Here is a 21881-nt window from a genome sequence, read left to right on the forward strand (position 1 = left end):
ATCTGATACAGACTACATATTTGGTATTTGTTAATTTATTTTCCTTCTCCCATGTCTTCACTCACACCAGAGACTGGGCAAAAGATGAATAAGACATAGCCTGAATCCCTCAAAATTTCTTTTTGGTCTCTGTGTTTTTCTAAGTCATCCCTTTTTCTTTATTTCTGTTCCTTGGTGTTTAAAGCTAATTTTAACATTCTCTCATCATCAAAAATTTTTCCACATGCGATTTCCATTCCATTTGATAATTGTGCCATGGAATAAGTGGGTTGTAACAGATGATTATGATCTTGACTGTCCATCAAGGAGCTCTGTCCCAGATTCAGAGGAGAAGCCTCCTCTGACACACCCTCATACTCCACTGTGAATCTACAGTTTAGGACGGAGGGGAAGACATACAATGAAACAGTGACCTCAGTTTGAAATTATTTATAAGAAAAGATTAGAGTGAGTTCTACGTATAATGTGCTGTGTGCTTAGTCACTCAGTCATGTCCGACTCTTTGCAACCCTGTGGACTGTAGCCTGCCAGGCTCCTCTCTCCATGGGGATTCTCCAGGCAAGAATCCTGGAGTGGGTTGCCATACCCTCCTCTAGGAGATCTTCCCAACCCAGGGATCAAACCCAGGTCTTCCACACTGCAGGCAGATTCTCTATAATAAAGGGAGTGGTAAAAAATAATATGAGCTGGGGTCTTAAAGAATGGCTTTAAAAATAAAATAAGGGTATTTTTATTGGAGTATAGTTTCTGCTGTACAACAAAGTGAATCAGCTATATGTACACTTGTATATCTCCCTCTTGGACCTCCCTCCCAAACGCCATCCCAGCCCTCCTCATTTAGGTGACCACAAAGCACCAAGCTGAGGTCCTATGCTACACGGCAGCTTCCCCCGGCTCTCTCACTTATGAATGGTAGTGTATATATGTCAACCCCAGTCTCCCAGTTCATCCCACCCACCTCCCCACCATGTCCGCACATCTGCTCCGTGTCTGTGTCTTTCTTCCTGCCCTGCAAATAGGTTCATAAGGGTAGAGCTAACATTTATGGAGGCTGCCTTGATAGAGCTGGACAAGTGAGGGTCGGACAGATCTGAGTTTTAATGTCAGTCTGCCACAGACTGTGAATTTAGTCAGGTTACTTGCTTTAAGCTTTGGCTTCATCATCCATCAGGTGATAATAATATCTTCCAAAGAGTTTGTGAACATGGAACAGTACAGTATTGTCTATAAATGGTAAAAGCACAATGAGTGATAGATTTTTAAAATATTTATTATTTTACCTGAGAATTATTATATTGTTAGAAAGGTGCAAGGTTACCCTCTTATTTACCTAATTAATTCATAAACAGAAAGGAAAAGTAATGCAAATGGTTTTTGATAAACATAAATGTCAAATAGAAATGGCTTAAAAACTACCTGCTACTCAAGATTATGCATTTGATATTTATAAATTACTTATGATTATCCATTTAATGTTGATTCAATATGAAATTTTAATACATTATTTTTCTCTTATGGTAAAATGTAAAATGTCTTTTCCATGCAAAAAAAAAAGAATATGTAGCCCTTAATCTGAAATCACTCAGGAATGAGAAATTTGGTTAGGGTTATATACACACACACATACTTAAAGACTGTTGTATTCTGTTTCACATTTATTATTCTTTTGTATGTATTTTATACACCTTCTTTGTTTTCCACTTTTTAAATTTCTATTTGGAGCTTTATTGAGATATAGTTGACGTATAACAACATTTAAGGTGTATGATGTAATGATTTGTTACAGTTTTTAATTGCAAAATAATAACCAAATAAGGTTAGTTAACACATCCATCAACTAGTGTAATTACAATTGTGTGCCTGTGTGTATGTATGTGGTGAGAACACTTAATATCTAATCTCTTAGAAACTTTCAAGTATATAATAGAGTGATGTTAATACTGTCACGAAAGTGAAGATTAGATCCCCAGAACTTAAACATTTTATAACTGGAAACTTGTACCCTCTGACCAGCATGTCCGCATTTTCCCCATCTCCCCGCCCCTGGCAACCACCCCTCTACCTTGTTTTTCTTTTGCCCTATTTTAGATTTCACATATAAGTGAGATTTATACAGTATTTGTGTCTCTTATTTCATTTCACGTAATGCTTTTTAGGTCCTTCCATGTTGTCAGAGGAGAAGGCAGTGGCACCCCACTCCAGTACTCCTACCTGGAAAATCCCATGGACGGAGGAGCCTGGTAGGCTACAGTCCATGGGGTCACTAAGAGTCGGACATGACTGAGCGACTTCACTTTCAATTTTCACTTTCATGCATTGGAGAAGGAAATGGCAACCCACTCCAGTGTTCTTGCCTGGAGAATCCCAGGGTCGGGGGAGCCTGGTGGGCTCCCGTCTATGGGGTCGCACAGAGTCCGACACGACTGAAGCGACTTAGCAGCAGCAGCAGCAATGTTGTCAGAAGAGGCAGAATTTCCTTCTTTTCTGTAGATAAACAATATTCCATTGTGTGTGTGTGTGTGTGTGTGTATTTGTATATGTATATCTCACATGTTCTGTATCCATTTATCCATCAATAGACACTTTGGTTGTTTCCATGTCTTGGCTTTTGTGAATAATATAACAACAGAAGGATGCAGATGTGTCTTCAAGACAGTGATTTCATTTCCTTTGGATGTATACCCAAACATGGAATTGCTGGATTATATGTAGTTCTATTTTTAACTTTTTGAGGAACCTCCATACTGTTTTCCATAGTAACTGTATTCATTTATATTCCCACCAACAGTGTACTAGAATTCCCTTTTTTTCCACGTTCTCATCAACACTCATTATCTCTTGTCTTTTTTATGATACCCATTCTGACAGGTGTGAGGTGATATCTCACCGTGGTTTTAATTTGCGTTTCCCTGATAATTAGTGACGTTGAGCATCATTTCGTGTACCTGTTGCCTATTTGTATGTCTTTGGAAAAATGTCTACTCAGGCACTCTGCTCATTTTTCAGTCAGATTTGTTTTTTGCTAGTAAGTTGTATAAGTTCCTTATATATTTTGTATGTTAACCCCTTATCCAGTATTAGGTTTGAGATATTTCCTCCTAGTCCTATAGGCTATATCTTCCCTCTGTTGTTTCCTTTGCTGTGCAGAAGCCGTATAGTTAGATACAGTCCCATCTGTTTACTTTTGCTTCTATTGCTTGTGCTTTTGATGTCATACCCAAGAAAATTGTTGCCAAGACCAATGTCAAGAAGCATTTTCTCTATGCTTTCTTATAGGAGTTTTACAGTTTCAGATCTTACATTTACATCTTTAATTCACTTGAAGTTAAATTTTGTGAAGGGTATAAGACAGGGGTCCGATTTAATTTATTTGCATGTGGATATCTGATTTTCCCAACCTCACTTATTGAAAAGACTGCTTTTCCCCATTGAGTATTCTTAACCCCACTGTCGAATGTTAGTTGACTGTACATGCCTGCTTTTATTTCTAGGCTCTCTGTGCTCTTCCATTGATCTCTGTGTCTGTTTCTATGCCAGTACCATACTGTTTTGATTACTATAGTACTAAAATTTGAAATAGGAGAATGTGATGCCTCCAACTTTGTTATTATTTTTGAAGATTGCTTTGGCTATCCACAGTGTTTTGTGGTTCCATCCAAATTTTAGGCTTTATTTTTTCCTTTTCTATGAAAAATGTCATTGGCATTCTGACAGGGATTGCACTGAATCTATACATCACTTTGAGTAGCATGATATTTTTCACAGTTTTATTTTTTCCAATTCAGGAGCATGAGATGGCTTTCCAGTTATTTGTGTCTTCTTCAGTTTCTTTCATCAATGTCTTATAGTTTCTAATGTAGAGATGCTGTGCCTCCTTGAAAGTGCAAATTGCTCAGTTGTGTCTGACTCTTTGCGAACCCATGGACTATACAGTCCATGGAATTCTTTAGGCCAGGATACTGGAATGGGTAGCCTTCCCTTCTCCAGGGGATCTTCCCAACCCAGGGATTGAACCCAGGTCTCCCACATTGCAGGCAGATTCTTTACAAGCTGAGCCACAAGGGAAGCTCTTGGTTAAATATTAATGTTTGTCAGTCTAGTTATTCTTTCATAAAACAATATTTATGAGCATATTCTAAGTGCCAGGTACTACTATAAGCCTGGTGAATGTATCAGTGAACAAGACAGGTGAAACCCCTACTCTGGTGATACATAGATTCCCAATAAAGGGAGACATAAAAGGATTAGATATAGAAATGAATGAAAGGTGGGTAGATGATAATACATAGGTAAAGATGGTCAATGGATAAAATTGATATATGGTAAATAAACAAGGTGATAAGATTGTAAAACAGAGAATGATATGCTATGGAGGTTGAAGGGGAGAAACTATTTGAGCTTGGAATGTCAAAGGATGCTTCTCTGAAGAAGTGATATTCAAAATGAGAGCTGAGTGACAAGGGCCGGCAAAGGGAAATACTTGGGCAAGGGATTAGAAAGGGCATAGTTGCTATAGGAACCACCTTGGTGTGCTAGAAGGACTGACAAACAGCACGTATAACGGAAGCAAACGGAAACAAGAGAATGGTGGAACATGAGACCAGAGAGTCGGGGTATAGGGCAGATGATATGTAAGCATGTGGGCCATGGTACAACTGAGGTGTAGCAAGAGTAGACACAAAGGTATTTAAATCATAATTTTCTCGGGATAAAATTATAAAGTGATGTATGCCTTCACTTCCTGCCCACCCACCATCCTTTGCATTCTCCTCATCCTTGCCTTTCCTTGTGTTCTCAGGCCACTGTATAACATGCAGATAGCATTTAGTAAATTAAAGGCGCAACCTTTGGAGCGATTACTGAGTAACTGCGTTCATTGAACCAGCATGTCTTATCCACATATTGTGCACTAGTTGCTCAGAAAACATAATGATATTAATAATAACATTATTTACAGTAATGCCTAGCATTTAATGAAATTGAATATGTGCTTGTTGCATAAAATTTGCATTATCTGGCTTAATCTTCATAAGCCTCTATGAGTGCCTGCAATTATTATACTCATTTTCAAATGAGGGAATTGAATTACATATGACAAAGTGTAATTCTGCCCTTAAATAGCTTTCATTTAAAATGAAAAATGTTCATTAGATAGACATACCCTTGAGCTAAATGATTCCAGGCCATGATGGTAGGTGTCACCATGGAGATTTAATGGGAACATAGAAGAGAGTGAGGTGAGAAGAAATGAAAACTATCTTTTCATTTGACACCCATAACTCCATTGCATGAGAAATGTGAAGTGAGTTACTCAGGGTCACACAATGAGCCAGGGTTGTCTGTGGGCTTATATTAATATCTACCGACTTATTGCAGTGTCCTAGCTAGCTACCTGGAGAAGGCAATGGCACCCCACTCCAGTACTCTTGCCTGGAAAATCCCATGGACGGAGGAGCCTGGTAGGCTGCAGACCATGGGGTTGTGAAGAGTCGGACACGACAAAGCGACTTCACTTTCACTTTTCCCTTTCATTCATTGGAGAAGGAAATGGCAACCCACTCCAGTGTTCTTGCCTGGAGAATCCCAGGGACGGGGGAGACTGGTGGGCCGCCGTCTATGGGGTCGCACAGAGTCAGACACGACTGAAGCGATTTAGCAGCAGCAGCAGCTAGCTACCACTACTGCCCTTTCCAATGCACAATTGGCTGTTAAGTTACTAAAGGAGTGTATTACCTCTTTTCAGTATTTACATTCTAAAGTGAGACCCTCTAAAGAGTACAATCATTAATACAAAATAGTGCATGGTTATGTGTGACAGGCCAGTGTTGGTTGTCATAACTATGTGGTGTGTCTGTGTGTGTTGGGAGGAGGAAGAGGTGAAAATGTGTGGGAGGCAGGGAGAAAGGCATGTAGAGAGTGTGGATATATCTTCCATATCAATTAATTTTTTAATAGGATCTGGAATCAGGACCTGAGAGTGGAACAGATACCACTTCGATAAATCAGACACAAGTAAATTTGTCTTCTAACACTGAGTCCACTGACCCACAGTCCTCCACCCCAGTGGCCAATTCTGGAACCAAACCCAAGTCTATGGTAAGTTATATAGGATAACAGTTTCAGCATGAAGTGTTGATGATCATCATGTAAGAGTTGATATCTCATCTATTCAATTTAGAAGAAATACTCTTGGATTCTTAGTTGTAGTGACTTGAAATGTTTAACTATAACCCAACAAATGTTATTTTTTTGTTTTATAGATGATTATACAGGTACTTTCCTAAAATGGGTCATTGTTCTAAAATTATGCAAAATATGGTATTAAATTTTGTTGCTGGATACTCAGAACTTTAAAGAAATAAGAATGAAAACCTTCACATGATTTTCCCTGTATTATTATTTTGACTACAAGGCTTGCTGCTGCTGCTGCTATGTCACTTCAGTTGTGTCCGACTCTGTGCGACCCCAAAGACGGAAGCCCACCAGGCTCCCCTGTCCTGGGGATTCTCCAGGCAAGAATACTGGAGTGGGTTACTATTTCCTTCTCCAATGCATGAAAGTGAAAAGTGAAAGTGAAGTCGCTCAGTCGTATCCGACTCTTAGCTACCCCATGAACTGCAGCCTACCAGGCTCCTCCGTCCATGGGATTTTCCAGGCAAGAGTACTGGAGTGGGGTGCCATTGCCTTCTCCGGACTACAAGGCTTACCAATGGGAAAATTAATGGATGAATGGATGGATGGATAGATAGTACATAAACAGATAGATGGATAGATTAAAGGGTAGAGATAGGTATATAATTTCACACATATGATAAGTTTTGTGTGGGTATGTCAAGTGCTTGGTAAAATCCTTGGCACAGAAAAAAAAACTGAAAAAGTGTAAGCTACTGTCATTATTATGATGTTTAGTGGACTTTGCAATGCTACAAAAACAAATGAAAAGAAGAATTACCACATATAGAAGTATAGTACGGTAAATTGTGACTAAAAGACATTTTCCTTTAAGTAAAAAAGTTGAACTGCAACAGGAAAGCAGTATTTGACTCTAAAGGTAACATTTATGGAGGAAGTAATTACTACTTCAAATATCTAAAGTCCCAGTGCTCCAAAATAACCTTTCCTAGTTTAGTGAAAATCATAGTGTCGTATTATTTTTTTTTAAATGTCCATGTTAGCTTAACACAGAGAAATGAGTTTGGATTGCTCTTTTTGCCTGCCTTTAAAATAAAAGGCAAATCCGAAATAAAACTCAAAAGAGAATACTTGAATTTAAAACATAGTAGATATGTTCCGTTGCAAGAATGTCTAGATTACTTTTGATGGAATAAATATTGAACACCTATGATGTGCCATGTGTTATGCTAGATGAAACAGACTTAAAGAGCAATGAAAATATATTCTCTGTCTTTAACTATCGCACAGTCTAGCAAAAGAGGAAGGCATGTAAGCAGTGAAATGCAATGACATGCTACACGTTAGTGCTTGTATTTATTGGAAACGGGAAGAACCAATGACATACTACCCAGTGCTATTTTATGGTTCATTGAAAAAATAGGGTCCAGTATGCATGCCACTGGGCAGACTGCAGTGACACGGGTCTCTCCTTTCCACAATGAACAGAGAAAGTTGAAATGCAGAATTCAAATAGAAGCCAAACAATCTGATTTTACCACATTCTTATTAAGGAAAAAGATCAACACCTCTTGAGAGTTTTAGCTTGAAGATTTGGGAAACGTTGGAGCATTGGCTTTCTGAACACTGGAAACAGGTGTGGGGCTGATATATGAGAAAGAAATAGAAAAGGAGGTGAATTCCTTTTTTATGGTATTTATGCTTACATCAGTTTTTAAAGCACCTTTAATGACCTTTAGAGTGTTCTTTTTACTATAACATTTATTCTGTGTTCATCTTTTACTTTAGAATAATCACTGTTGGTATCTGCTATTTCTCCCTTGAAATGTAAATTTTTTAGTGTGTGGTCACCTTATAATTTGTAAAAATTGCTGCCACTCTGTATACAGTTCCTTAGTCTTTCTTCAGTACTCCCGTGTTTATAGATGTGGCCATTATGTTTCTATTGAGATGTGTACGTGTTTTTATGGTAACCATCTTCAGTAAGCTTTCAGAATAAGAAACATAAAGCCATCGGTTTTCCTAGGACTTTAGTCAAATTCTCCAGCTGGCCATGAGAGGTACCCAGAGTGAGAGAGAAACACTCTACTGTCGAAGGCAACTGACTTTTAGGAAATTCCTTAAAGAAAAAGAACAATTAAAAAAGTACCTTGAAAAACAAGCTTTTGTGTTAGCAGAAGGGCCACTTTAATGTGCACATGTGTTTATTTTTTGCTGGTTTTGGTGTTACTATTATTTTGAGTATTCCTTTTTAGTAAAGTTAGATAAGAAGTCTTTCGCAATGGATCAGTTTTATGTTTTCAGTTATCCCTAGGTTAAAATATTAGAATGAAGAATTTTACCTATTTTATGAGGTATTAAATACGTACTTCCCCTCAATTTGGAGCTTAGGGAATAATGACAGACTGGCTACTTTGTGAAAAATGGAAAGAACTGTAGAATCCTACAGAGTAGTTGTTTTCACTGTGAACTAAAATTTCAACTTTAATATTAAGTAGAAACATTAAATTCAAAGAACACCTACTTCAAATATCCACGTAAAATTAACTAAATTTCTGTTCTGTGTACTTCTCTCATATTTTTACAGAATGCTTACTTTCATTTCAGAATGATTTAATGTTACATTTGATTTGCTGCTATGAATCTATTTATAATGGTGACTAACTACCACAAATATTTGGCTTTCCTTTTGTGTGTAAGGTCTCTGGATTTCTAAGTGCCAATGTTTCAATAAGATTTCTACTTTTATATTTATTATTAGAAGGGGACCAATGAGTAATCTTCAGATTTTTCATAAATACCATGTATATATCAAGCTGAAAACTGAGCATTCAAGTAGATTTCTGAGATGTATTTGACACACAAAAAGTAAAAAGCTAGAAGGTAAGATATCTACTACCAAAAAACACATTATTAAAAACAAGGTCTGGTGCTTTATTTCAAAAATCTCATCCATCTCTCTTTTTTGTTTTTACCAGATGTAAATGTTTATTTCAGTCCCTACTTTACACACAATGCACAACAAGTAACTAAAAAGTACCTGACTCACAAATAGGTATAAAATGCGATTTACAGTAAAAAGAGGGAACACCCAACTGAAACAGGCACTGAGGTGGTCCCAGATGCAACAATTATCAGAGAAAAGAATCTCACCCATTTCTTACTTAACTTCTTTGTTTTGATCCTCTGAGGCCGTCTTGTAATGCCTCTCACAGTAGACACTTAGGCAGACAACCCGTGTGTAGTCATACCATCTTCATATAGTGCTTTCATCCACTGCAGAGCAGTGTTCTGACATCCTGTGACCAGGATAATCGGTTGCTTGAGTTGTTCCTGCATGAAATAGTATAGGGTTTTTATATGAAAGATTTTAAAGCTGGGCACCAAAACCCCAGAAATATTGTTGTGGTGGTTGTTTTACTTAAAGCTACTAATCAGTATAGGTGGTCATTAAATCACTGTTAATCATGATTAACCTATCTTTCAATTCATTAATTCTTTAGTCAGCTTTGTCTAACCTGCTGTTTAATCCACACTGAGCTCTTTTTTTCAGTACTAAAATTTCTGTTCGATTCTTCTTTTTTTTAACATTGAGACAGTGTACCAAACAATTCACCATGCACTTCCTGGGCATGTGTATACCTTCTTTAGAGAAATGTCTATGCAAGCCTTTTGCCTTTTTAAAGACTAGGTTTTTTCTCTATTACTGAATTGTAAAAGTTTTTTATATACTCTGAATATATGAAGAAAGAGGCCAAGCCTGAGATAAGAAAAAGCACAGATTTTATTTGTAAAATAAGTACTGCTGGAACAAGGAGGGTGTTCTGCGCTATACAGTAATATTAGCTTCATAGAAAAACAACCCCCGTCGTTGCCATGTGATAGAATTCCAACAACCACAGAACTGAGAACCTCAATCATCTGGGGCATTTGGGAACCCCAGCTAGACAGCTTTGAGTGTATCTTCAACTATCAAAAGGAATGTTGGAGGATATTGGCTTTCATATTAGAGTGTATTGAACACTGGAATCACAAAATAACCTTCCTTTGAAGACATCAAAAACAGCAGGAATTATTAACCTTCATTACTATAATTGCCGCAGGGTGAAAATAGACAGATATATCTTTTTCCAGCTCAGTGTGGCAACAATAGCTCTACTTCCACAGACCGAATACATCCCTAATCTTTTCATCATTACTACCAAAGTAGCCCGCAATGCAGGAGACCTGCCCGCAATGCGGGAGACCTGGGTTCCACCCCTGGGTTGGGAAGATCCCCTGGAGAAGGGAAAGGCTACCCACTCATTCTGGTCTGGAGAATTCCATGGGCTTTATATAGTCCATGGGGTCACAAAGAGTCGGACACAACTGAGTGACTTTCACCAAAGTAGTAATGAGATAGATAAGGGTGGAGACACAGCTCATGGAGGAGGTGGAAGCTGAGGGTAGATAGAATGCCACCCAGCCAGGAACTGCCAACTCCTCCCAAGAATGGTTCAGAGTAAGTCCTACCTAAATGCTACTGGAGGGTGACCGAAATAAAGCTTCAAGAGCATGTCCTGACTGCAAGTTCATGGTCATTTCTAGGTGACTTTGAAAAAGAAGGAATTCCAGTGCCACAGTCAACCTGATATTTTAGCCGCTTTCACCAACAGTTTCAAAGTCTGTGTGATCATTGTAACCTATCGTTGAAGAAAAACAAAAAACTCTCAATATGTCTCTGAAACACAACTGTGAGGCACTTATATAAATCTATTTTTCTCCTCTCTGGCATAATAGAAGCAAACAGTAATCTGGGAGTCTTACATTCACTTGTCAATAGCACTGTCCTCCCGAAAAAGCATAAGGGTGATGACTTTGTATATGAATTTTGACTTGATGTTATTTTTAATGAATGCTATTAACATTTAAGTCATTTAAAAACAAGATCTTATTTTTTCCTTTTTTCATCCAATATGATACGGTCTAATCTGCTATTGTGGTCATTTGTCCTAATTATATAGCATATTAAGGAAATTAAAACTTATTCAAGAAAGAAAAGAAAACCATCAGAGATTCCCCATAAAGCTTCCAATGTAAACCGCACTTATACAAATTGTAATCACACCTCTCATACATATAATTATTAAGCTAAAGGCATTATGCACGTGACATATTATTAATATATGGTAGGCAGTAAAACTGAAGAACAGCCTGTAGATTCAGGAGTTCAAATCACATCCTTTTCAAGGATCATTTAAGACGCGATTCATATGCAAAATTTTAGGTCTCTATTTTGTTTTCCCAAGATATTATTCTGTATTTTTGCTTAAGTGATTATCAGATTTTTTAACAAAGCTAGTAGTTTTGTCTAATGCTGTCCATTATTTAAAACAAAGGGATGAAACATTAACTTTTTTTGCAAACAGGAACTGCAAATACTCCTTTTTACTGATTTCTTAGAGGGAAAATACATAAAATTACTAGAATTTAAATATTGTTTCATAATGTCATTTATGGTAAGTAAGGAAAATAGCATAGTAAAAGAAAAAATAACCACACAGAATTTGTAAAGAGAGTTTAGTCCAATTCTTCTAAAACATCAAAACATTTGAATTAGTAAACTTTACCACTTTGTGAAGAAAAATGTAATGGTCTTAGAAAAATGCCTTTGATTGTAATGCTTTTGAATGTGACAATTTAATTTTGACCTAGCTAAGCAATAACATTAAAGTATGTGGATTTTTTAAGTATTTTTCTTTGTTCACTAAGATCCTCATTGTTTATGAGAGAGAAAAATAAGGCAAATTTTATAGCGTTTTTAAGGAAAAATGAGCCACAAGAGAGCTGAGGAAAACATTTTTCTAAAAAGGAAATCATTCTGTGATTATTACAATGAGATATTTCTTAACAGAGGATTCCATTCACATTTCTGGATTTTGAAATTATAAATAAATATTAATTCATTAAGCTTGGCTCTGAAAAATAGAAACATTTTTCATAACCATTTACTTTTCTACTTAAAATTATTCACAGTTCTCTCATTTCTTGTGCTTGAAGTTACTGACATCTGTTTCCATTCCAAATGCACATTAATTCCTGATAGTATTGTTTGGGATGGGCTATTTGATCTCCACAATAACCTCCTCACGTAAGATTTTTCACTTTGAATCTAGGAGTTTCATTGTGCCAAGAATAAGTGTAACTTGCATCCAGATACACTAATCCTTCATACTAAAGTCTGAGCACACAGTAGTTATGTTTTTTTTTTTTTAATTGGAAAATGTGTTTTTCTGTCTTGTTCATATTTCATTTATAATAACCTGGTTAATTAGACATCTGGAGCAGAATTCCTACAACTAGAAGAAAGATGGGGAAAATGAAACATATAAATGAGGACAAGAAATGGTAAAAAAAAAAAAAAATTCTGCAACCTAGGATTTGGTCATATGAATAGTACTTTTGTATGTTATCATCATTACAATAAGAAAAATTTAGTTTTTCCATGTGCTGATGTTACTTCTCGAATCCAGCTCATATTTTCATCCAAGAGAAATAACAACTTCCAGTTATTTCTGGGCAATGTAAAATGGCAAGCCAACAGCATGCCACATCACAGCAACCAAGAATATAATTCATAGCACTGAGCAGTAATAATAACCCGTAAGCCTTTTTCACAGCGCTTTCTTCATTTCAAACTGAGTTGTCCCCAAGTTCTAATTACATATTCAGTGTTTCCATTCTTTTTGTAATTCCATACTTTGATTTTTGATTGATAATTAATGCTGCCCCTGATGTTTGATGGCCTCCTCAATGCTCACTTCAACAGAGTCAGTTGAAATGGTTAACTGGATTTTCCATGTGACTATTCAGTAGCTTTTACACTAAATTTACACAGAGGGTTTTCTTGACTATAGTTTTGAGCTATCTACCACAAACCAGATTTCTAAATGAAAAAGTAAAAACAGCCACAGAGCATTTTGTGTATTCTGAATATCACCCATCTAAACAGTTGGAATCATGTAACAAAAATATGAAAATAAGGGAGTTGTTCATTCTTCATGGGGTCCTAAGACACAATCACTTGAAAGCTACCAGTGTTCTTGATACTCTGGTTAGTTAATGAGCATTTTGTATGTTACTTTCTTATTTTTGAATGCAATGAATAGTTCATATTCTGTACTTTATTGCTGCCACTCTTACTTTTTAGTGACTCTGTTCTTCCCACTGTGATGACTTGGTGTAAGGGAGGCAACTTCTGGATTATTAAACACCTTCGAAAGAAAATCAGTGGACACTCATGAAAACGGGGCTTCCCAAGTGGCACTAGTGGTAAAGAACCCGCCTGCCAGTGCAGGAGATGTAAGAGACAGGGTTCGATCCCTAAGTTGGGAAGACCCCCTGGAGGAGGGCATGGCAACCCACTCCAGTATTCTTGCCTGGAGAATCCCATGGACAGAGGAGCCTAGTGGGCAACAGTCCATGGGGTCACACAGAGTCGGACAGGATTGAAGTGACTCAGCGGCAGCAGCAGCTCATGAAAACAACTCCAGTTACTTCCTTTTTACCGTAGATTGCTTTGTCCATTTTATTTTGCTGTGGTCTGTTGACTCGTTTTGAAGGCACTACCTTTATATAAACACTATGATACCAAATGGGCATTACCAAACTAGTCATACTGTGAAATGAAGAGAATCATACAAACAAAGAAATAATAATAATAAATCAGTGCTATTCAGACGGCGCTCTGGGCACCCCTGAAACTGCCTTCCTCCATCTGTCTCAGCCAGACTTACTTTCATCCCTCTTATATATAAGCCTTCCAAAATGTTGGAGAATTTTTTTTTGGGTCCAGATAGCCTCTGATATCTGTCTACTTTATATCCAAGAGCATCCTGGTAAAGCTGAACTTTAACCCAGAACTTCTCTGCTGCTCGGGCAACACTTTCAGTCACAAAGTTTCATCATCACTGAGTCCTGAGCTCTGGGTGCCAATCAAAAACAAAAAGGCGGGAGAGAGCAGGCCCTGGATCAGAGCAACTCACCTTAGCCTGGGTCTGGAATTCTGCTGGTTCAGATCATTAAATTCTCTATTTCAGACACTGAACTGTAGGTAGATAGTTTTACTTTTTAAAAAACTGTCTATTGGGGAGTTAAGTCAGAATTTTAAATAACTGTTATGAGATAAAAACATTTAGAACTCAGAACTAGTAGAATTTCTATGTAAATGTGTTTCCTAAGCAAATTTAAATTTTACGTTTTGAATTTTGTGAATATATCAAAATTGTGCAATCATTTACCTACTGATAGCACATTTGTAGTTTTTTTCTGTATTAAATACAATATTATATAACACTATAAAGAATAGTTCTACATATATTTTTGTCTGCATTCTAATATTCTCTTATGTAGTTACATAGACTAAAAAAGGGCTCACATATTTATTAAAGAGTAATTTTCTATTTCTCCTAATATTGAACTTTTAAAATATTTATTAGATATTTGAACATCTTAATCAGAATGTAAAAAAATTTACTAGCCATGTGTAATATATCTAAATGATGTATTCATGTCTTATGAAATTATTCTACATTTTGTTAAACAAAAGCCTTTCTAATTTATAATGTAGCTGAACTTGAATTCTATTAATGTTGTAAACATTAACGTTACAAATCTTAATTCTTTTTTTCCCCCAAAAAACCCCATAAGAACTCACTATGGACTTGTGCTATGTGGTGGGATAGAATAGGCTGGGTTAGGCTCCTGGGGACCTCATGTTGTACTTGACACATCGCCCTCTCCATGTCTGAAGGGTCCCATTGAGGTTCCTCTAACCAGCCTTGAAATGAGAACAGGGTCCCTACTAACCTTTCCTTGTAGGGAAAAATGTGGAAGAGGACTCACAGAACTCAAATCCCTCTCCAAAATCACTTTTCCCCAAATGTTCTGATTCTTCATCCTATTAGATCCTTTGGGGATTAGGGGAGATTGAGAGTTCTCTAATGCATTCTCCTCCAAATCTTTTTATAAGATCTACATTTTTTTTCCCCTGTATCACAACTCACTTTGATATTGAATCTTTCACCTTAGGGTTTAAGTCAGAACTTCAGTTTTAACATCCTATCACACAGATCTGTGTCTGATGAGCTGTGATGATGGCTGCCAGGGCAGCACGTTTCTTCTCTACTGCTGTCTGAAAGGTAAGAACACCGAGCAAGATAAAACCACAGATTCAAGGTTATGGTGGTACCTTTTTGTTGTTCTCTGAAACTGTATTCAGATAAGACTAAAGACCGGTAGGCACACACCCAAATGGGGTGAATACCGCTTTTCAGTTCCTTGATTGGCCCAGCTAAAGGCAGAACTCATAGCCCCTAAAGGAGGGTAAAATATTTAAAAAATAGGTTTTCCTTAAAAACATCAAGTCAGAAAACATACTGATCAGATGGCACATTAAAATACTCCAACATGGTTTGTCTGTTGACAGACAATTGAGCTGTTGTTGTTGTTTGTTGTTCAGTCACTAAATTGTATCCAACTCTTTACAACCCCATGGACTGCAGCACACCGGGCCTCCTTGTCCTTCACTATCTCCCGGAGTTTGCTCAAACAGATGTCCGTTGAGTCAGTGATACCAGTTGAGCTGTAGATTAACAAATTTGAACACAATTTTAAAAATGAATGATGCCAAAGGTTTAAAATAAATAACTGTATTCTTGCAGAGAGGTAAAATGTAAGTGTTTAGCTGTTTGCCTAGACTTTTACTTTTTTCTACTTTGGGGGTCTACATAGCATAATTTTTTTTGTCTGTTGGAGGGCTTGATTTCTTCTTCAGTACTGAAGAAACATCCTTCTGCATGAGTCCATTTCTTGGGAATTGTTATGGCGACGAGGTCTAATGCAGTGACAAGGGATGAACCCTGCCTGGCAAAGCTACTGGACATATAGTTTGTGGCTGAACTCTAGAAGCGCAAGTAGCTTCTTGGCATAAAGAAGGATGGGTTTCAGCAATAAGTACACTTACTGGGTCTCAAATGGTCAGATCAAGCATGGATGGAGGGAATTAGGTCAGTCTAACTTAGTGGAGGGACTTACCTGGTACCTCAGCTGGTAAAGAATCTGCCTGCAGTGCAGGAGACCTCAGCTCGATTCCTGGAGGGGGAAGATTCCTTGGAGAAGGGATAGGCTGCCTACTCCAGTATTCTTGGGCTTCCCTGGTGCCTCAGGTGGGTAAGAATCTGCCTGCAATGCAGGAGACCTGGGTTCAATCCATGCATTGGAAAGATCCCCTTGCGGAGGGCATGGCAACTCACTCCAGTATTCTTGCCTGGAGAATCCTGTGGACAGAGCAGCCTGGCAGGCTACAGTCCATGGGGTCACAAAGAGTCGGACACAACTGAGTGACTAAGCATAGCACAGCACAACTTAATGGAGTAAATGGATATATTCTGACTTACAAACTGCCTGGGTGGCAGGAATTGACCCCAAGGATACCTGCTTATATTCAGACTCACGCGGAAGGACTATTTTTCTTAAGTGTTTGAAGCAATAGGATACTAAATGTAATTTTTTTCTTACCAAATACCTGAAAACTTTAATTAATAGTATTACTATCAAGCCAGAAATTAATTTTATGGCAAAAACTATATGATTCCATTTAAAAGCAAAAGACATAAAATTTAAATCATTTCAATATTTTTTATTAGTTACCATCATGTATTTATTATTTTCCACAATTATCCTAGTGTATTTCTGAGTTACACAGAATAAACAACATTACTCATTAACTGGTTTGAAGAATACTGTCATTGTGGATGATCCATAATTCTATTTGCTGTACAAATTGGAAGAGACATTAAAAGGACATGGAGTATATGCTCCCCTGTGTATCTTTTCAGTTCAGTTCAGTTCAAGCTGTTAGTTAAGTTAAGCACATAGGAAAATTCTGTTACTCTTTCAGGCTGATGTAGGACTTTTTCTTTTTTAAAGATTTGTAAATAAAATTATATATAGATATATAAAGAGATATATAATTCTCTCTGGAAGAATATTTTCATGTTTTTTAAATTATGTTTCTATATAATGCATTTTGTAGTACACAAGAACTTTCCTCCACTCCAAACAGATATTTTAGAGAAAATTCTAATGCAGTTAATATCTTTCTGGGACATAAATTTGAGTACCATATATATTATTTTAGAATATTATTTTTACTCCAAGAGAAAATGAATACACTACTGACTTAAAATTCGATCTAGATATAATTATTGGATCTTTGAAAGGACTTTCTTCTTTAATGAGAAAATAGTACTGGTAGGCTCTTATGCGGAGAAGGCAATGGCACCCCACTCCAGTACTCTTGCCTGGAAAATTCCATGGACGGAGGAGCCTGGTAGGCTGCAGTCCATGGGGTCGCTAGAGTCGGACATGACTGAGCGACTTCACTTTCACTTTTCACTTTCATGCATTGGAGAAGGAAATGGCAACCCACTCCAGTGTTCTTGCCTGGAGAATCCCAGGGACAGGGGAGCCCGGTGGGCTGCCATCTATGGGGTCGCACAGAGTCGGACACGACTGAAGCGACTTAGCAGCAGCAGCAGCAGGCTCTTATGAGTACTCAAGTTACTATTCTTGGGATTAGGAGATATTATACCTTGAAACAAATAAATTATACAAAAAGTTAACACATTGAAATAGTCATCCTTAAACCCTTGAACAGCATGATGATTGCTCTATCTTGCCTTTTGTTTTCCTGTTTGCTTTCTTGTTTTCTTTTTTCCTTTCAGAATGCTGCCATCTTCTGGTCAAATTTTGTATCACTTCATACACAAAATAGGAGACCACACTATGAGGCAATTTAGTTATATAAATTCACCTTTTATCATTAGGAGTCACTTATTTAAGATTTGTACTTCCAACGCTCTAAAACCAGAGAACTTTAAGTGACTTTTCAGGAACTTTAAGAATTCACCGAGGATATTTGAGGACTTGCAGTGCTATCCAGAAGTGTATGTTGCACAATAAATGCCGAAAGTACAGATAAGACCAAGTATCTTGAGGGAATATTTGTTGTATTTCTGTAAGGATCTATGGCTTAACTGAGCAATTTTGATATATATTTTGTATTTCCTTTCTACAAATTTTTAGTGGTTCCCTTGATAATTATTTTATAGTGTTTTATAAACACCATTAATAAACGTCCTCTTCACAACAGAGAATTCTTGTGACAGACATGCCTTCTTGTCATAGAATTGTTCGTATTTTTAACTTCTTTTAGAATGATTCATTAAGTGATATGTAATATAAAGGGCTAGATTTATATGTATATGTATATAATTATATGTATATAATCATACACATATGATTACTTCCTACTTCTACTAGTTTTTATTCCTTCTCATTGCTTCCTTGAACAAAAAGTGGAGTTCTTACATGTACCAGTATCTCTATCATAGGCACTGAAAATGAAAAGCATGCAATTTAGTGGGTTCTTTTGAGCCAAGCCCTAAAAATCTTCACTGTACCACACTAGATAACCAACTTATCCACCAAAAACATCTTCATCTACCAAGACCAAAAGCTGAAAAGTCACAGTGCAAGAGTTTAGAACAACTGAAAGACTCATTAGCTACTTTTTTTTTGTCACGGATGGTTTCTACCAGATTTTCACTTTTTTCTCCCATGTTATTTATAATCTTCTGACACATATAATCCACCCTGAATAGCCATGAAATCAGCCACAGCAATCAATATTTAACAGGTGGAGAATCTTGACACAGTGAGACCCACTGACTTGAGTCACATGACAAGAAGTAGGATTAAATATTGGCTGAAAAGACCAGTCTTGTCTTACTTCTCGTCACATGGAAGACTTCAGCAGGTAAAAGCAGGCAGTTACTTTGTCAGAGCTTTGGAATGATATCATGAGATAGAATTCTCAAGGAAGATGAAGTGTCCTGACAACTCTAGATTTCCACCCTCCCCGTGCTAGTTATATGAATCCATGAAACAAAGCATGCCTCCTGTCTCCCACACACTTACCTGCCTTATTTCTTAACATTTCTAACTCTGTTATCCCCAAATCACACTTCCTATTCTAATGATTTTGTCTTTCTCATGTTCAAAAATTGCCTGATGAGTAGGGTGGTCATGGTCAGGGAGAAGGGGAAGGAAAGGGTTCTGGGCTTCAGACGAGGGTGTGACTGGGAGGGTCCCCAAGCTCTCTCAGTGCCAGGTCCCAGGGAAGGCTGCCTGTAAGGAAGACCTAGAGGCAGTAGGAATACTGGTTATTGTTCAGTCACCCAGTCATGTCCGACTCTTGCAACCCTATTTTGCAACCCTTGCCTGGGATTTCTCAGGCAACAATACTCGGTCATGCATGTTAAGTCACTTCAGTCCTGTCTAATTCTGTGCAACCCTATGGACTGCAGCCCTCCATGCACCTCTGTCCATAGGACTCCCCAAGCAAGAATACTGGAGTGGGTTGCCATTTTCTCTCTCCAGGGAATCTTCCCAACCTAGGGATCAAACACACATCTCTTGCCCATGTCTCTGGCATTGCAGGCAGGTCTTTACTCCTGAGCCATGGGGAAAGTCACATCCTTACTAATGCTCCCAGCTGGGACAGCACCTCATTGTCCTCTGCCTTATTAAAAGGAAACAGGGAAGTGATCGCATGCATTATTGAATGGAGTTTACAGGGTGGTGTAAAAATCCTCTTCATATTCTCTGTAAGAGAAGATAGGAGCCACTGCACAGACAGCATAAGAATGAATGGGATTAGTTAGTTCCTCACAGAGAAACCATCTCTTCACCCAGAAGACACACGAAGACTACATGGGAACATCTTTCTTCTTTTTGATAATTTTTCTTAGAGCAGTAGCTAGAATACAATTTAAATCTTTCCAGTGTTTGTGCTCTCAAAAGTAATTAGGAGAAATTAGAAGAGAATCCACAAGCCACTCTAATAAGAATCGTAGATATCAATAATTCCTGATATTTTTAAGTTAACAATATGTATATAATACACAGTATTGTTGCAGGAAGGGGGAACCTTTCCAGGGCCGAAACTGGGCTCTTGTCTAACACTCGGAAATGAATTGTCTGAGGAGACACATGTGCTGACAAAGCAAGAGATTTTATTGGGAAAGTGCGCCTGGGTGGAGAGCAGTAGGGTCAGGGAACCCAGGAGAACAGTTCTGCCACATGGCTTGCAGTCTCGGGTTTTATGGTGATGGGATTAGTTTCCGGATTGTTTTCAGCCAATCATTCTGACTCAGAGTCCTTCCTGGGGGTGCACACCTTGTTTAGCCAAGATGGATGCCAGAGAGAAGGATTCTGGGAGGTGGTTGGACATGTGGTGTCTCCTTTTGACCTTTCCCAAACTCTTCTGGTTGGTGGAGGCTTACTAGTTCTGTGTTCCTTACCAGGACCTCCTGTTTTAAAACAACGCATGCAAATGGTTACTATGGCGCCTGGCCAGGGTGGGGGTTTCAGTCAGTGTGTTTCCTCTAACAGTATTATAATGATAATATGTAATAACATATGAAAATGAAAGTGTCAGTTATTCAGTCATGTCTGACTCTTTGTGACCCCATGGACTATATAGCCAGCTGGGCTCCTCTGTCCATGGAATTCTCCAGGCCAGATTAGTGGAGTGGGTAGCCATGCCTTCCTCCAGGGGATCTTCCCGACCCAGAGATCAAACCTAGGTCTCCTGCATTGGAGGCAGATTCTTTACTGTCTGATCCACTGGAGGAGTGGTATATAATAATATATAAGATATTATATATGTCCTATATAGTATATAAGATATATAATATATAAGATATTATATATATATATATATAGTCTCACAAGTTTAATACATGACTCATAGTTACATGTATTTTATGCTTTTTGAATTAGAGTGGTAGCCAAGCTTTGAAATACATGAACAATTTAAAAAATTTTCATCACATGCAACAAAATAATCACTGTTGAAATTTCCCATTTAGATAGTAAATTTAAAGAATTTAGGTTTGAGTCAGCTTGCCCTTTGGCCTCTTGGGACAGAGGTTAAGTTGAAGCTTGGATGTGAAGTGCTCACTGTGGGGGATCTAAATCCGTAACAATACATGGCCATTAACGTAGTATTTCTATTCCGTTGAGACCTAGTTCAAGAGGCAAAATTTTAAATATTAAAAAGTAGAGATAGTTCTTTCATTTATGACATTTCCACACAAACCTTTTAAGCAGATAATGACTTGTTATAGTTTGCTATATAACTTGTCCTTTTATGAGTTTTTAAAAATTCTTTTAGAAAATTATTAGATTTAGGTTAAATTTTGATAAAGCACTCCGAACCAAGAAATTATGGTAAATATTTTCATGAAGCAGAGCAATATAGCTTTATACAATATTCTGTAATGATAATTTATACTCATAATAATTATAGTAAATTATAAAAATACTTTATATATGAATGTATGCATTTTATTTTTTATTATTTATAATAAGCTAGTTTTAAAATATATTAATTTTAATTAAATCATTCAACTAGTCCTTTTTAAAGGCTACTCATGAAGATTCAGTGATTATGGAAATAAGTCCCTTGGCAGAGTACTCAGTGCGCAGTGTGCTCTCTAGCCGTGATTGCTGTTATACTTCAGTCTATATAATAGATGCACTCTTTAAAAGGAGTACATAAAGTTACTTTGGTGAATCAATTAGTATTTAAATTGCATGTATGTTTGCATTTTGCTTTAATTCTATGGCAGATTGTTCTTTGA

The 21881-nt window shown here is 37.4% G+C and overlaps 1 protein-coding gene across 5 annotated transcripts in view; it reads left to right on the forward strand.

The window, feature by feature from the left end:
* Positions 1-21881, forward strand: part of DLC1 (DLC1 Rho GTPase activating protein) — a 522282-nt gene that overhangs the window by 210476 nt on the left and 289925 nt on the right. For all 5 annotated transcript variants that reach the window (XM_024986239.2, XM_024986238.2, XM_024986237.2 and 2 more), the window contains exon 4: positions 5956-6096. In XM_024986239.2, the coding sequence (XP_024842007.1) occupies positions 5956-6096 (141 nt within the window). The remainder of the gene's footprint in view (positions 1-5955; positions 6097-21881) is intronic.

This window comes from Bos taurus, chromosome 27, assembly GCF_002263795.3.
Source record: "Bos taurus isolate L1 Dominette 01449 registration number 42190680 breed Hereford chromosome 27, ARS-UCD2.0, whole genome shotgun sequence".
In the NCBI taxonomy this organism is placed as follows: Eukaryota; Metazoa; Chordata; class Mammalia; order Artiodactyla; family Bovidae; genus Bos; species Bos taurus.